This window comes from Acipenser ruthenus, chromosome 7, assembly GCF_902713425.1.
Source record: "Acipenser ruthenus chromosome 7, fAciRut3.2 maternal haplotype, whole genome shotgun sequence".
NCBI classification, from domain to species: domain Eukaryota; kingdom Metazoa; phylum Chordata; class Actinopteri; order Acipenseriformes; family Acipenseridae; genus Acipenser; species Acipenser ruthenus.
In genome coordinates, this window is record NC_081195.1 from 15,477,937 (window position 1) to 15,495,760 (window position 17,824).

A 17,824-nucleotide genomic window follows, 5' to 3' on the forward strand; every position below is an offset into this window, starting at 1 on the left:
ATCTTAGATAAACTGCCTCTTGGCAGCTGAGACCGCGGTACCTGCAGTTAATTTAGGGTGCTGCATTGGTATTGAAAGTTACAGGGCAGTGCTTTGGTCATATTTTGCCAGATACTGCAGGTCAGCTCTGTCAGTTTGAAAGAATATAACATATCATAAGTAGGATAAGAGGAAAAAAAAAGATTTTAAAAGTACCTACTTATGAATGGTACAAATAAAGGCATTAATAGGTATCAAAGTTTTGGCCTTGTGAATTCCTTTTCAAATATATTCACAAGAGCAATACTGAAAAACATCTGATTTTTTTTTTCTTAGTGAAAGACAGAAAAAGTTTTGCTTGTGAACGTTGTTCGTGGACCTGCTCTATAAGATACAAGAACCGCCCATGCTCATTGGATTATTGATGGAATCTGAATTCTAGGCATTGTACATTTCCTCATCTTCCTAGAAATCAAATAGGGAGTAAACTGATTTTTTTTTATTAAAAGCGAGGATGGAACATGACATGAGATGACTATGCAGAATAAAACATATGGTTTGCCAAACAGACTGCATATGTCAAAAGTAAAAACGTATATCAAAGTTTCCTGCAAAGCTATTTACACAATATCAAAATAATGCTTGGCATTTAAATGCTATAGATGCATCTCACCACTTCAGATAAATCAGGCCTTTTTTAATGTAGACATTGAGAGATCAAAGTGATTCCTACCTGATAAGCTCCTCTTTGTTCTGTTCCACAAGAGTAGGAGGAACATTGGAAACAACCACTTGCATATCGAGCTGATTGACCACAGAGATCTAAAAAATATAAAATATGTAGAATTCATTTGGTCCGTCATGCAAGACATCCTCCAAGTGTCAACCAACATGATAATTGTTTTCTTATCTTGAAGCCATGCGCTAATTTAATGGCGTCTAGTTTCAATAGTGCAATACGTGACTTGGGAAATCTTTCTCTGTTTCTGCTGCCAAAGCCAATATATATATATATCCCACACAAAGGTTAAAAAAAACATATTTATTTACATTATTTAAAAACAAAATTTGCAGAGTTTTGATCCTTACAACAACTTGGGCACTACTGCTCAGTCCCGCTCCATAGTCATCGGTTGCAATCACTTCAAACTTAAAATAGGACCTCCTGAGGTTTCGGAATATGATTGCAGATTTGATGATTCCTGTGTATGCCTCAATCACAAACCCATCTTTTCCATCGTTTGTAGGTGGTATAATCAACCGGTACTGCATTGCACTGTAATTCCCAGTGTCCTTGTCCAAGGCCTGGAAGACAGAACAAACAAGCAAAAAACAATGAATAATTTAAAACAACTAGCCAGGGACTGAGTCATATTGGAAAGGTAAATCAACCACATTCCTTCTCCTGCACTTATCAAGTTTTGGCAGCAGGGGGAGACTTTGAGACACCATGACAGTCAAATGTAAAAAAATAATAATAATTCCCTACTTCTATATGCTACATATTGCCTTGCAGTGACATATATTTACACTAGTTTTAGAAGGGTGTAAAAAGGGTGTAAAAATGATATCAGTGTCATTCACATAAAGGATTAAGTAATGTTACAGTATATGAGAATATAGATACTTTCCAGTGGCTTGTGTCATCATGTAGAGAGACATTTTCAAATGCTACTGGGACAAAAAAAGAAGCTCTGCCGGTTATAGTACTGTAGTTGATACGGGTAAAGAAAGCTAGGTTTAAACAGAAGGAATAAGTAATGTGCGTTGAAGTTCATGAGCTGTAAATCTAAAGAGTGGGGTGATCTGAATGGGGGATTGTTTAAAACAGTGTTCATGTATGCATACATGCCAACAGTCCCTATATGGTCAGGACAGTCCCGATTTCCAAGCAAATGTCCCCATCCTGATGCATAGGAAGAAAGTTCTGATATTTACACATAGAAAAAAAATAATTTATTCTGCACAGCAGAGTTAGTGAAAACCACACGCTGTGCTCTTCGTGCGGCTGACACGTCTGCTGATCACTACCTTATACAAAGGTAAGAATGATTCATTATGTCTATTTTTACTGTCATGATGGTTGTATCGTGTTGAGTTGGGGAGGATACCTCTATTATATAACAATGAGTGTTTTTTGCGTATGACCCCTCCCATGTGTATGATGCGTATGTGTATGTCAGAAATGAATGCATAAGAATGTAATGCTAATACTTATCCTTAGCCAGTATCACCCCAAAGGAGTGCTAAGGTTTGGAGATTATTCTTTTTTTGTTGCAATTTAATTATTTTCTTCCTGGCCTGAAGATACCTTTTACCCCAGTAATCAGTCGGCATGCATACTTAATGTAGGAACCTCTATGAAGCAATGACTGACAAAACTCTTTTAGCACTGCTAAATTACTTTGGCTAGTAAAGAAACGCCCCCACTGCTGTGCTGTAAGGGTTGGAATTAATTCAGAAAGAGACTTGCATGTTCATTAGATCAGACACTTTTGTCTGGGGAATGTTTTTTTAACCTACGATTAAAAAAATCGCAGGCACACTTAATGAAGAGCTGACATAACCTGCAAACCTTACCAAGTTAATTGCACTGTGGTGTGGAAAAAGAGTGACCGATTTCAAAGGGCCAGCAACCTTGATCAGACAGCACGGAAGCAATAACTAAATAAAGGCTGCATCTTGGAATTGGAATTGTGTCTTCAGATAGTAAGAAGGACGGGATAGGCTGTAAATCATCTGATTTGATGTTAGCCTGTGAATGAGGAAACACTGCTTATGCCTGTCCCAGTGTCCAGATCCTCTTTCTGTAGATACACTACAATGTACCGGTCATTTCAACAGTGTTTTACTCAGTATCCTCTCCATCTATATATTTGACAAAGCTAAGCAAATGTTAGCCTTATCAGCACTTTGATAGAGGACCTGCAAGGAATATCAGGTGCTGCAGAGTATGACATGTTAGCAGATCAGTAGAGGGCATCCATTGAATTTCAACCAAATCACGAGCATGGTGCTATGAGGCACTGTGCTGTAAAAGGAGCCACCTACACAAAAAAATGTATATATATATATATTCTTTTAAATATTCACACTGCCTGCCAGCACTAAGTGGTTGGTTTCATCAACCTATATACTACAGGAAAAAGTCTGCATCAGCTACTACTTTAAACTCAATAATTTGAGGATAACCATGGAAAGGTCGTTAATGCAGTCCAGGGTGATTCCCCAGTGCTGTTAAATGCTCTAAAAGGGGTAGAGTTTGATTGAATCAAAGCTGCTTGTCGGAGCACATTTCAAGATATAGAAACTTTCTTTATCAAAACTTCTTCAAGCTCATTCATATTTTCTTCATCAAATGTGGCATACATGCATTTCATTAATTATATTTTCTGTAAAGAGGAACCAAGACATCATACAAATGAAAGCAGATTTTGAATCTATAATACATAATTTGTATTAAGTATTGTAATCAAAAGAATAATTTATTGTTTTCTTTGGTCAGAAATATTATGTCTTACCATACTGTATGCTTGCAATAGATTTTCTTCTGACTATTTAAAGAATGATTTAGAACAGATTAGCCTAATCTGTGAGCTGTTTTTTTTTAAATCCATATAAAGATCTGCAATGCATTTTCATCAATGCACAGACTGTCTAAAACACTTTACATTGCATTGTACTCATTCACTGTGAACTAAAACCTAAAATCCCAATACAAAGTAAAACACATCTCTTTCCAGCCGCTACTATGTTAAAATCAAACCAAAGTACTTTTGTGCATTCAGAATTACCAGGGGAAATCACAACAAACAAGACCCAAATGACCTGCCAGGATGTAATTACTATTTTCACATGTTTTTTATGGCTAAATTAAAAAGTGTACTTTGAAAGGAGTATCTGATGACTCACAGTGACGTTTGAACTGGTATAATTACATGTAGCAATGTTTAATCAACTTTTAACACTGCTTTATTTGTTCTTGTTCTAACTTATTTAGAAGCGTCCTAGTGCCAATTAAAAAACTAAAATAAAAAAGTATCTACTATGTAGGACGTTATATCTCCTACATCGGAAAAAAAGTCCTATGTAGGAGATATAAAGTCCTAAGTAGGAGATATAAAGTCCTACATAGGAGTTTTTTTTGTTTTTTTAATTGGCACTAGGAAGCTTCTGTACTTATTAATAGATTGAGAGAATTAATGTAAAGTCTATTTAAATTGACCTGCAGTAAAATCTATCTAGGGATTTGCCTATTTAAAAAAAGAAAAAACACTTTAAAACATATTAGTAATTACTGTTTAGTGAACTATAACCATAAAGTAGTGTACATTTTTAATAACACTCTAACTTGAAAAAATATTCAGTACCACTGTTTATTGTTTGTTGGCCGCCAAACACAGAAAACAAGGAACTCCTTTTCCTACCAGGCCAACTTTAAAGTACCTTAATGTGAATTGCAGCAGTAACACATTATCCTCAGTACTCACGCATGGCTAATGGCTATTTGTTACATTGGTTAATTTATGATTTGCAAGTACAATACAAAACATTGTTTAGATTTTACTCTCGGCTCCATTTAACAGGTAGTCTTAATTTGTTGATTTGCTATTACTAAAGAAAATAAAAAATCAATTCTGATTTTACTTTGGGGCCAGCAAACAGTATTTTCAAGTACATGTCAAATTCCAGATCTCCATTGGAGTATGGTCTAGCCACTGCTGCATTGAAGCCATATCTGTTTTCTTTCACCACGGTTGTTGGCTGAAGTCACAAAAAAGTCAGTAGAGAGAAAGCAAAAGAGAACACATGCAGTAGAGCTTTTTGGTATCTTCAAAGCTTCATTGTAAATACTCACAATGCCAGTATTCCCTGTTTGGAGAAACCATTAGGATTTTGGAAGCTTTGCCAAGAGACAAGTTCATTAAAGCTTCCACGTTTTATAGTATTCAAGTATAATTGGTCATTTATGCAGGTTTCTGTTTAGCAGGTTAGAGCTGCTGTTTGAACATTAAGTTTTCAAAAGATGCTTCTTCTCCACGATTCAAGTGAGGCTTGTTATGGTTATGGAATCATGTTTGCAGCAGGTAATCAGGAAAGGGATAAGACACATAAATGAAATACAAGATACTGTCAAATTTAGTTCAGCAATTTTGCCAATAAATGCAAGGATATTATTTGAAGGTTAGCTGGGTAGCTCATGAAGTTTCCCACTGAAGTCAATGACCTTAACTTGATGAAAACAATACACAGACTTGTAATTCTAAAGTCCATCTAGGTGTTGCTGGCCAGATTATTAAATCCATTTCAGCTATTTTCTTACCTTTACTGTCAATACTGAAGTAAATGTTTTGGCATCTTCTGCCACGCCGCCCAGATAAAGTGTTTTCGTAAAAACAGGAGGGTGGTCATTCTCATCTTGAACCTCGATGAACACCTTTGCTGTGTTTGCTGGGAAACGAAATAATAAAATCAAAATTAATACGTAAGCTTCACAGAAAACATTATTAACCATGACACTGCTTGGGACCTTTTAACAGAGTGCTCCAATAAAGTATTTTAATGACAACTAAAGCCCCTTTCATACTGGAATGCTGTAGGTTGGAACCTACCCGGGTCGGGACCCGGTGTCATACTGGTCAGCTATGCAATTTCACACTGCTTTTGATAAAGCAGGGTTGACCTGGGTGACAGATGCAAGTAAACAAGTAGCTTGTTAGGGATGCTTCCATCCAAGCTTCTCTGGATTGAACCGTCAGCCCAAATGTTGATTAGAGCAAATGTTTCTTCATCCCTGCTGCAATCTGGCTCAGGGTGTCTCAATCAACAAAAATATGGCTAAACAGAACAAACAGAAATGTTCCTTGCGGAGTAAAACACTTGTTATTTCGTCGACTTACGAACGGCCATGCATTTTGTCTGACTCAACCCGGGTCAAAACGAGTCGATCAACATCCTGCGACCTGGGTCAACCTGGGTACAACCCAGGTACAGTGGCTCTCAAAAGTATTCACCCGCTTTGGACTTTTCCACATTTTATTGTGTTACAACATGGAATCAAAATGGATTTAATTAGGAGTTTTTGCCACTGATCAACACAAAAAAAGTCCATAATGTCAAAGTGAAAAATAAAATCTACAAATTGTTCTAAATTAATTACAAATATAAAACAGAAAATAATTGATTGCATAAGTATTCACCCCCTTTGCTATGACACACCTAAATAAGCTCTGGTGCAACCAGTTGTCTTTAGAAGTCACATAATTAGTTGAATGGAGTCCACCTGTGTGCAATTAAGGTGTTTCACATGATTTCAGGTTAAATACACCTGTCTCTGGGAGGTCCCACAGTTGGTTAGTACATTTCCTAACAAAAACTACATCATGAAGACGAAGGAACATTCAAAGCAAATCCGGAATAAGGTTCTTCAAAAGCACCAATCAGGGGTAGGATATAAGAACATTTCCAAGGCACTGAATATCCCCTGGAGCATTATCAAGTCCATTATTAAGAAATGGAGAGAATATGGCACAACTGTGAATCTGTCAAGAACAGGCCGTCCTCAAAAACTGAGTATCCGGGCGAGAAGGGCACTAGTCAGGGAGGCCACCAAGAGACCTATGGCAACTCTAAAGGAGTTACAGTCTTCCACGGCTGAGCTGGGAGACACTGTGCATACGGCAACAATAGCCCGGGTGCTTCACAAAACTGGCCTATATGGGAGAGTGGCAAAAAGAAAGCCATTGTTGAAAAAAAACACATCAAATCTCGGCTTGAGTTTGCCAGAAGGCAAGTGGAAGAAGATTCTATGGTCTGATGAGACCAAAATAGAGCTTTTTGGACTCAACGCTAAGTGCTATGTTTGGCGCAAGCCTAACACCGCACATCATCCTGAGAACACCATCCCTACCGTGAAGCATGGTGGTGGCAGCATCATGCTATGGAGATGCTTCTCTGTGTCAGGGCCTGGAAAGCTTGTGAAAATAGAGGGCAAAATGAATGCAGCAAAGTACAGAGAAATCCGGGAGGAAAACCTGCTGAAGTCTGCAAGAGACCTGGTACTTGGGAGAAGATTCATCTTCTAGCAGGACAATGACCCCAAACATACAGCCAAAGCCACAATGGAGTGGCTTAAAAACAAAAAGGTCAATGTCCTGGAGTGGCCCAGTCAAAGCCCAGACCTCAATCCAATTGAGAATATGTGGAAAGAGTAGAAAATTGCTGTTCACCAAAGGTCCCCATCCAACTTGACGGAGCTTGAGCAATTTTGCAAAGAAGAATGGGCAAAAATTGCAGTGTCCAGATGTGCAAAGCTGGTAGAGACTTATCCAAATAGACTCATGGCTGTAATTGCTGCCAAAGGTGCCTCTACCAAATATTGACTCAAGGGGGTGAATACTTATGCAATCAATTATTTTCTGTTTTGTATTTGTAATTAATTTAGAACAATTTTTAGATTTTATTTTTCACTTTGACATTATGGACTTTTTTTATGTTGATCAGTGGCAAAAACTCATAATTAAATCAATTTTGATTCCATGTTGTAACACAATAAAATGTGGAAAAGTCCAAAGGGGGTGAATACTTTTGAGAGCCACTGTATGTGATTTCACACTATGCAGGATTGTGACCCAGGTAGGAGTGCTAGTGTGAAAGGGGCTTAATATTATTATATGGGTAGCATTTTTTTATTTGAAGATTAATTTGGTCGATGACCTTAAATCTGTCAATCCTATGGTTTACTGACCATTCGTTCCATAAATCCGCTGTGTTGAGTTACAGACTTGTTCATTACCACATTTACTTGTAAGTTAAATACTGCAGAAGGGCACTAAAGTCACTGACATATCATTTAAGCTTTCAATCTAATGAAATATTTCGATAAACTTTATTGATATCCAATGGAAGAAACCATTCATTCAACTGTGTAAACAAAAGGGAAAATATAAGCAAAACACAGAACAGAAATAAAGTCAGTAAAAAGGCAACGGGGGAACAATAGGCAGTTACAGGGCAGTTAAATTGCTGCCTAACTATGAAATCATTTGTGCCCAGCTCAATCCACGAAATTTTATTTTTTCATAAGGTACATTGCTTATCGTTTACACGGCCCTGAGTCACTACACAGAGAAAACCAAATTGGCAGATGGAGACATTGCATGATGGGTAACAATATTCTCGGACTAACATCAATAAAGAGTTTCTGTTGCAAGCATCTATGAGTGTTGTTGCATATGCCCAATATCTTAAAATTGTATTTATAAAAACTCTGGTTAAGAAGGGTAGCTGACAAAATCTGATTTCACCTGACTAGTCAAGCCACACATCTTAGAAAACAAGTCTTGATATTATGAAGCACATACTGTAATACACTTTTTTTTTAATGTACCTGGAATTAATTGACTTATGTTTCTAAAATAATTTCATACTGAATTTTATACTAATTTGAGCTATAGTTTAATTGCTTGTGGATACATGGTGACGAAGGCAGCAGAGACAATGATTAAACCCACACCTGATTAAATAAAGCTGACCTGTTTCATCTAGTAAATGCAGTATGTGACTGTAATAATACCTTCACATTTATTATACAAAATAGCTTAACCATAACCCATAAACTAATTTCTTTATGCATAGTTTGATTACAATTTCCATCAACAGAATATTCTTAAAATGCATTAAGCAAGATGCTTTCATTATTGATGACAAATGCAGAAAGGCAATTCTCTTAAAATCTGTGAAAAAAAAATAAATAAAAAAAGAAAAAAGAAAAAAAATTACAGATTTAGTTTAAGCTGCTGAAAAACACATTAAGCATCTAATATAAAACAGCTATAGTAGTGTTAATTTGATTCTACCCATTCATTCTACCTAATTAAGAAGAAATAAGTCTAATTTGGTAAATAGGGCTAAGAAGGGGCTAATCAGCGAAATGATGCTTGTAACCACCTGTTTAATGCTTATTTATTAATATTAGCCAGTTTTTTAAATTTAAAATGCTACATTTTGTTTAAAAGCTGTGTACAAAGATGTAACTAATTGCTTTGCTGGTATTTAATTATATACACATTAAAGCAAAACTATTTAAATAAATAAATAAATAAATAAATAAATAAATAAATAAATAAACATTTTATGGATGCATTTAAAATGTAAAAGAAGCATTTGTGACATTCTTGAGTGCTAAATACAACTACTGTCTAATATTAAACATTTCCTTTTTAGATGACTTAAAACGTATGCACATGATTTACATCTACCTTTATCGCATTATTAATAACTAGAGGGCTCAGTGATTATAATAAAAAACATTATCTGCTAATAGCTGCAAAACTGATTAGCTAAAAAAATGTCCAGAATCCTTTAGGACCGACCTGAGACCTCATCACCATGAGTAATTGTACTATCCCTACGCACCAAGGAAAACAAAGTGGATTTCTTTTTTGTAAGGAACTACTTTCAGCCAGCGGAAGAATACACAACTCTGTATAAACACTTACTTTTTGAAGGAACTCGTAGATTGGATCTTACTACATGCATGGAGTCTGCTTGGACTCGAAGTACGTAGCTCACAGCAGTCTCATAGTCTAAAAGCTTCTTAGTAGAGATGACTCCTGTGCTATTATCAAGGACAAATTTATCTGAAAAAGAAAAAAATGGGACCACTCTTGGTGTCAGTTAATGCCACAGAGATGATGTTTCTTTATCCCCCGGATACCCCCCCGCCCCACAAGTAAGTAAAAACAACAATAATAGTGTGGATATAACACCCCCGGTCTTCAAGTATCAAATTACAAAATGTGAATAATGGGGCATAATTTGAAAGCCATTTGTGTCAATATTTTAAGGTCGTGTGTGACTTTTTTTCAATACTATATACTTGTGTCTCGAAGCATGTTTTATTAGCATTGTATGTGATCATGACCCAATAGATATCATCCCACAAACTGCAGGTTAGTACAGATTATTACATTTGACATCATATCAGAACTGTAGTTAATAGTGTAAACATTCAGTTTGACTACTAGTTATGTCATTTATCCATACCATTTTCTGTTACCATGTATTAAAAATGTTAAAACCACTAACACTTCTTGTTGAATTGCTAATACTGTAACCTATAGTTTTTACATGGCCTATTGATTCTTTTTTTACTTACCGTCTTCATTTCCAGCAACAATGGAATACAGAATGGTTTGATTGATTGCGGCTGCAAGTATAACACCCACCCTCGTTCCTATGGGAGCATTTTCACTAACTGGAGGAGGCCTGTATGTGAAAAAAGTGTTAATTTTACATTGATAATATAAATGTATCAACATGTACAGTTCTTAAACAATTCCATACCAGGATTGTTGTTTGAGGCAGACATTCTTCAGCACAGTGGCGCAATTTTCTCCAAAGGTGGCTTTGATTTGAATGTTTTACCATTTGTTTTTGAAGAATGATTCAGGAATACAGCATTATATCCAAACATTAATATTGTGGCGAAAGATGTGAAAAGCAATCCAGTTCTCCTTTATTGTGTATTTGCTTGCTATTATTGATTTTCAATGTGCAATAAAATATGTGCTGTTAATAATACTGTATCCTGCAGTACTGCAGGCAGTTGAGAAAGCACATTTTTGATCAGGTTTTTTAAACATTTCTAATAAGATACACTTCAATCGTTTTCATTTTTATCACCATGTAAGTCATTCTTCCATAGGCAAGTAATTCATGTTTTTTCTCTAGTATACCAGGCACTCCAATAATGGGTAAATTCTGTTGATTCTGTCAGGTTTGAACAAACTATGATTTTTTCAAACACATTTTTTAAATGTTAAACAGTGTGTGAACTTTACAGCAATCATAAAGCACTGTATATTTTACATTCTGTCGAAAGCAGCATCAAGCTATAGTCCAGGGGTACTCAATAGGCGGACTCCAGTCCGAATCCGAAATACATTTTGACCGGACAACCAAAGTCATATGCCAATCTGTGTTTTTACTTGCATTCACATTGGAAATGCTGTGAATTTTTGAGACAACACAGTTCTTATGAGAGTGTGGTGCGTGAGGGTGCAGTAGGTGTCACTGTGCTAGTAAGTCACAGATAGTGTGAGCTATGAATGAAACAAAATTTAAAATTCAACACTATTAGCAGCTCAAATAAAGTGAAGTTCAGTGCGTTGGTTGCTGTGGCCTGTTTTGTAAGCGTCAACATATCCCTTCTCTATGGCTAATAAAACAATTGTCATTAGTTGTTTTTTTTTGAAAATATACAATTAAGATACAATTTTCATACCTTATGGTAAGAGTTTAGAAAATTGCAAAGATCAAGAAAACAATGACAAATACCGGTGCTACTAAGCCCAATTTTGCTAAGTAGATTTTCCAAGCCGATTAAAAAACATTACCAGTAAAACATGCAATATAATGCTCATTTCAAAAACATGAGTCAACGTGTATTTGTGTTACTGTTGGTACTCCTGACTCAGGGAAAGCACACAATATGGTACCATACTGTACCACTCGTTTGTACGAAACTTCACTTTGCAAGCAATGGTAACGCAATGGACAGAACCCGGCCACGACAGGTATCGCATCACTCCACACGCCACCAAAATGTGCTATGTGTTCAAAGCTTAGCAATGAGTATGCTGATTGTATTGGTGATTAGAATTGTCAAATTCTGCGATCCAAGTCAAGCTTACAACACATGCAGTTAAAATGTTTCCTGTCAGGTATCTGCAGATCATATTATGTGTGCAGATATTTGTTCTCCAAGATTAACATTATTAGCGTTCTGTTCTGACTGATGCAATTCTTTGCATCTCTGTATTGCTCTTGCTGAACTCACCTGTAACTACTTATTATTTGTAAGGTGTTTTTATTTTTAATTCACTTGAATGAGAAAGCACAGTGATTTTTTCAGTTCAGTTTTTTTCTTCTTATGCTTCAGTTTTGTTTCCTACAATTTGCTTTGTTTTTGCAATGGCGAAACAATGTTTGGCTCTGCTAACACAGACACATAAGAAGTAGTTTTACAATTCTATGGTTATGTCAGTAAAGAACGCAGACTAGTAGAAATTCCCCCCAAAACTCCTTTAAACCAATAACATGTGTAAAAGCTATATTTGTGTAGTTCTGTGTTTGTTTGTCAGTATGGTGATGGGAGTGAAAATGTGCTCCGGACCTTGACCACTAAAATAATTGAGTGCCCCTGCTATAGTCCATCTTCCCATTCTATACAAAGAATCAAAAATCTAAAACCGATTAAAAAAAAGCACTACTAATTTGCCAACAGTCAGATTAAGAGACAGAATTGCTTATGTAAAACTTGGCAAGTGAGGAATGTGACAAATGTGATGTGGAAATGCATTCAAAATTATAGCGGCAGAATATGCTAAATACATTTTTACCATATTTAGCAGGCAGCTTAGAAATTGGAAAATAATTTTGAACTGAACCTCACAGAGCACAACTTTATTTTCCACGTGTATGTGTACTGTATAAGCGAAACTGATTGATAATGACCAAGCTGAGCGTTCCAGTGAACAAGGATCTGAAATAAAAGTGGTACAGTGGATTGAAATCTTTAAATTGTATTTTTTCTTGAAGTGTCTCCGCTTTTATGTGTTAACAACGAAAAGGAGATGAAAGTATAGATTTATTTTTCTTTTGTTATACAGTACTAGATAGCGACAATGTACTTTGCTTGAGTCAGAAATAAATGTTAGAAATTCTTTCTTCACATTTTCAAGGCTTCATATGTTGCATTAAAGTGTAAATGGATTGGATTACTGTTCCCAAAGAAGTATACCTATCTCAGCAATTAGCTTTTTCTGTTGGCCATGAGTCCTTGACAAATCAATCAGTGTTATATTATTAACCACATTTCAATACAATGAAAGCTGGCTGGATTGATGAATATCACTTGACAATGTCTTACAACACATCTAGCTTATATAAGGCTATAAACATTTTCTGTAACCATGTCACACACTAAGCACTGTAAAGATGAAAGTCAGTCTCACGTGATCTCGTATTTCAACAAGGGAATTTGGAATGCAAGAATTGAACTTTTAACAGTGTCCAACAATACTTTCTGAATATGTTCTTTACAGGACTCATGCATTTATAACAGCTGTGGCATATGTACTTGGACAGTAGGGCCTGACCCTGTAAACTCCAACTGGGCAGATTAGTGTGTCCTGCACCACTGTTGGATTGCTCAGTGGTTGCTGGCTAGAAAGCTTGATATGAAGAGGCCAAACGTGAAAGTCATAAGCCTGCAGTGAAATATGGTTGGTGTCATCACAGTTCAGTCAGGTTCTGGACTCAACTAATACTTGCAGTCTTGGGTACTGTTTAAAAAAGCCAACAATTTCCACATTACAAGAAAGCTGTATGTTACAATAAAACAAAATAGAACGGGATTGAAGTCAACAATTAGGTTTTCCCTGTTAACTGTTTTGTGTCTAATACACACAATTATTTACAATTTTCTCTGCTATGCATTTATTTTTAGTAATATGTATTATGCTGATTTCAATGAACACTGGTATCTGTTATGATGATCAGTCAGAAGAGATCTTAAATAAAATGGCCAGATCTATACAACTATTAAAAAATGATCAAGACTTCAGTGTTGCCCTAGTATTGCTCCCACATCACCGGTCATGTCGCCTGTAGTGTGAAAGATACTTATAAAAAGTATAGGTTTTATTCATTTTGTCGCATCGCTGCACAGTTTTGCTTTTCGCATTGTGTCTGGTGGGTAGCAGACAGAATTTATTTTCAAATTGTCAGTCAAAAAGACCAAGTTGTATTGTATTGCATATCATTCATCAGTAGTATACACAATATTACAGTTGCTGGAAAGAAAGTCCTTGGCATTCACTGTGACTAAGGAATGTCTGCAAATCATATGCAGAGTTGCCACAACAATAGTGTTATAAAAAAAGCACACACATATTTGGCAACCACAGCTAAGAACATAAAGTAACCATGGGTCTCAACTAGGCGTGTAAGTGCCTAGGTCCAATAATGGAAACAAGCAATAGTTAAGAACTATTATCATCATTGACAATGTGGAAATACATTACAAAACTACAAGCAGGAGTTCCAGTCAGATTAAAAATAGAAAATATGTTAATAGAGCACATGTCCACACTCTTTTAAAACAGCCCTTGCAAAGTAGCCCAATTCAAAGATAAGAGTCTTGTGAATATCTGTCATTCCAACTAGTCTAATGTTGGTAGGCCTGAAATGTATTCCACATGTTGAATGGTGTTATGGTGTTGTAGAGAAACTCATTGATTCCACACAAAGGTAAAACATATAAAACCTTAACAGTGTAACTCTCTAAGGACATATACAGTATACTGTATTAGTGGCTTTTGTTTACTTCAGCCCCAGCTGCTCTAAGACAAAGGTATTCAAAGGAAAGCATTATATTTGAATTTAGATACAAACAGCTACACGCTGGTTAAAGTACTGTAACAGAAACAGAATGATTCTTGGTGATAAATCTCCCTCCCGACCTGTGAGGACGCAGTGTAAAGGGAACAGAGTGCCCTGGACTGGATGGCCCGGCAATTCATTCCCAGGGTCAGATGGAAGTCGGCCATCTAGAAAGGGGGCTCTGCTGCGATACATTAAGTCATTGCCCCAGAGGGAAAGCAATGTGGCAACTGCGGACTGGAGGAGAAACGGCTGCACTCGCTAACCAAGGGGGCATGACTGAAGGTACAAATAGGGGACGTAGCTAGGTGATCTGCTCCTTTGTTTACGGTTAAGAGAAACTCTGAAGGATGAAAGCAAAATAACTGTGAGTGTTTAGTGTTTGTTTGTTTTGTCAAGTCTAATTGTACTGTTTGTTATTTATTAGAGATGGCTAACACGATCCGGAGCTGTCGCTTCAGGCCAGCAGAAATACCAGACAGCACTTCACCACTCTGCACGAGTAAATTGTATTTCACCATGAGCACTACAGCACTCACTCTGGACTTGTGACCGTGTCTGTGTTCTGTGTGTGTTTAAATACCGTGTTTATTATTTCGGGACTGAACCCTGTGTTATTTAACTGTGCACTGTGTGGTCCAGAGGTTAAAGAAAAGGGCTTGTAATCAGGAGGTCCCCGGTTCAAATCCCACCTCAGCCACTGACTCATTGTGTGACCGTGAGCAAGTCACTTAACCTCCTTGTGCTCCGTCTTTCGGGTGAGACGTAATTGTAAGTGACTCTGCAGCTGATGCATAGTTCAAACACCCTAGTCTCTGTAAGTCGCCTTGGATAAAGGCGTCTGCTAAATAAACAAATAATAATAATACACATTGTTGTGTATTGCCAGTCCTCCATTATTATTTACTGTTGTCATCGGACTTTGGATTACAATTAAACCACCATTTCACCAGTACTTTGTTGTTTGTCATTGTCTTGAGCACTGCATCACTCTTTATGAACTCAATGTGAAGCTAATATTTAGAGTATTTTGTACTTTAGTAAAGTTAACATCAGTGCCAGGAAAATTACTTTTAAGGCTTGATATGGCTTTTATAATAGGCCTCACCTGCAATTACATTGTTAATTCCTCTGCTTTTAAAAACACTGCTGTGCATTTCAAATTATTACACATTCACACACTTTTCAGCAGGGTTACAACAGTAATTGAACAAGATATTTGATACTCTGGGGGAAAAAGTTATCAATGTATTGTTGTCTTTCTTTCTTAGAAGCAGAGCTAATGGAGTTTGACAACTTAAGCTTAGTTTTGGCAAGTTCAGTATGCAATTGGGAATGATTTGAGCATTCAATCCAAGGTTTTCACATTTCATTAGTGTGCGTTTATTGAAAAACCACACGCTGAATTATACCTAAATGCAAATGTAATAATAAGGCTGTCCTGTGTTGTTCCAGTAAGAATGGATTAAAAGATTTTTCCTCTAAGTAATGTAGGAGATTTATTGGGATTTGACTTTAATGCCTTTGTCCCACTAGTGAAAATGCCTGAGGCTTGGACCTATGAAATGGGAATCACCCTAACTTCAGTTTGCAATTTAATAACAAACACAAATTTTAATTTTATATGGGTGCCAAATTTAAAAGACTACCAGAAGCATTGGAACTTAAATGTTTATGTGAGTATAACACTGCGTTCAGAATGTCCTCATAATGCCACATTTCTTCACTTTGCTGATTAGTTTTGTCCGTAATTCAAACTTTCAAAAAGAAAACAAATATTTGTAATTTACTCGAAGCTTATCTTTAATATTTATTTAGTAGAATCGATGTATTCTTAACAGCAACAGTTAAGAAAGTACTGTACAATGACTGTAAATTAGAACATTACTTTATGGCAGTTTCACACTGCAAAACTAACACAGTTACAAAGATTCAGTATGACACATCTGTCACTCTCAAGGTCTCAAACAGGACACTGCTGGAAAAGTGAGGTCGTATGAAATGGCTGCCACATTTCTTAGCATCCTGCCAAATGTCATCAAACTATTTTGAAATATCATACCTTTTTTTCATTAAAGCATATCAAAATACAGTTTAAACAGTTTTAATCAAGTACTATCAAGTTATACTCACTGTTACCTTGTGCTTTCTTTGGCTGATAGTTTGTCATCAATAATGTATGTTCTGTAAAGATAACTCTGCCTTGCAGTGCGCTGTGATTTCAATGCTGTGCAAGGGCATAGTGAGTGATGGTCAGGCTAACCCACCACACCTAACCCCAACCCTATAACCTTTGACAATTTGACAAGGCTGAATCATAATAATCAATTATTATGCAGGATATTAAATATGATTATCAGTTAGGGACTTTATATTGCCATTGATTTACTGAATTGCCAGCACAGCCTAGGTTTTAAAGACCATGAGTACTGTTAATATCTCATCTGTCCCAGGGCAGTGAATTTTTGCTGATACATAGTAATAAACTTTTTTTTGTTTTTAATTCAAAAACAACATTACCAATACAGTACCTGAGTCATTCCATGTTAAATCAACATTTTGGGTCGTCATGTAAAGAATGTGGATTTGACTTGGAATAAATAATTGTTTTACCTCTTCTCTGTATGGGTAGAAAACATACAAACATACAAGCTATATCCATCTTTTTTAATCTGCAATCTGTTTTGTAGGCCTCCAGTTTATATAAAGCATGTGCTAGAGCCACAAAATGGATAGACGAAAATACGCTTCAATGTCCTACTGAGCAAACAGAGTAGTGAAAATCCATCTTATGTTTGGTGTTCTATAAAAAGTACAGTGAATCTGACTAAGCCGACACATAAAAGTAATCCCTGTTTTGGGGACACTCTCTCTCTCTCTCTCTCTCGCTCTCTCTCTCTCTCTCTCTCTCCTCTCCTCTCTCTCTCTCTCGCTCTCTCTCCTCTCTCTCTCTCTCTCTCTCTCACTCTCTCTCTCTCCCTCTCTCTCTCATCTCCTCTCTCTCTCTCTCTCATCTCTCCTCTCCTCTCTCTCTTCCTCCTCTCTCTCTCTCTCGCTCTCTCTCTCTCTCCTCTCTCTCTCTCTCCTATCAACTACCTTAAAAAATAGTATGATTGGAACAATTTGCTACAAAATAAATGCAATTTTAAACCATTGGTTTTCATGATAGTTTAGGATCAGTTACTGATGGCATCAACTTCAGCACTGTGAGTTACTGTATTATGTCCTTTAGAATAAAGAACTAAAGGTTCAGACTTCAGTCTCCAAAAAACAAATACAAAATGTAACAGTTCATGCTGGAAGTCAACATAAATTAACATTACACATAAAATAAAAAGTGTTGGGGGGTTTAGGGTTATTGGGGGGTTTTGGTGTTGGGGTTATGGCTATCATTGGT

General features: G+C 36.5%; 1 protein-coding gene across 1 annotated transcript in view; it reads right to left on the minus strand.

Moving 5' to 3' along the window:
- The window catches only part of LOC117415686 (protocadherin-15-like), a 217,910-nt gene that overhangs the window by 23,049 nt on the left and 177,037 nt on the right, over positions 1–17,824 (minus strand). The window contains exons 25-29 of the mRNA XM_059026442.1: positions 10,139–10,248; positions 9,480–9,620; positions 5,303–5,430; positions 1,069–1,284; positions 713–801 (exon numbers count right to left, since the gene is read on the minus strand). Coding sequence (XP_058882425.1) covers positions 713–801; positions 1,069–1,284; positions 5,303–5,430; positions 9,480–9,620; positions 10,139–10,248 — 684 coding nt within the window. The remainder of the gene's footprint in view (positions 1–712; positions 802–1,068; positions 1,285–5,302; positions 5,431–9,479; positions 9,621–10,138; positions 10,249–17,824) is intronic.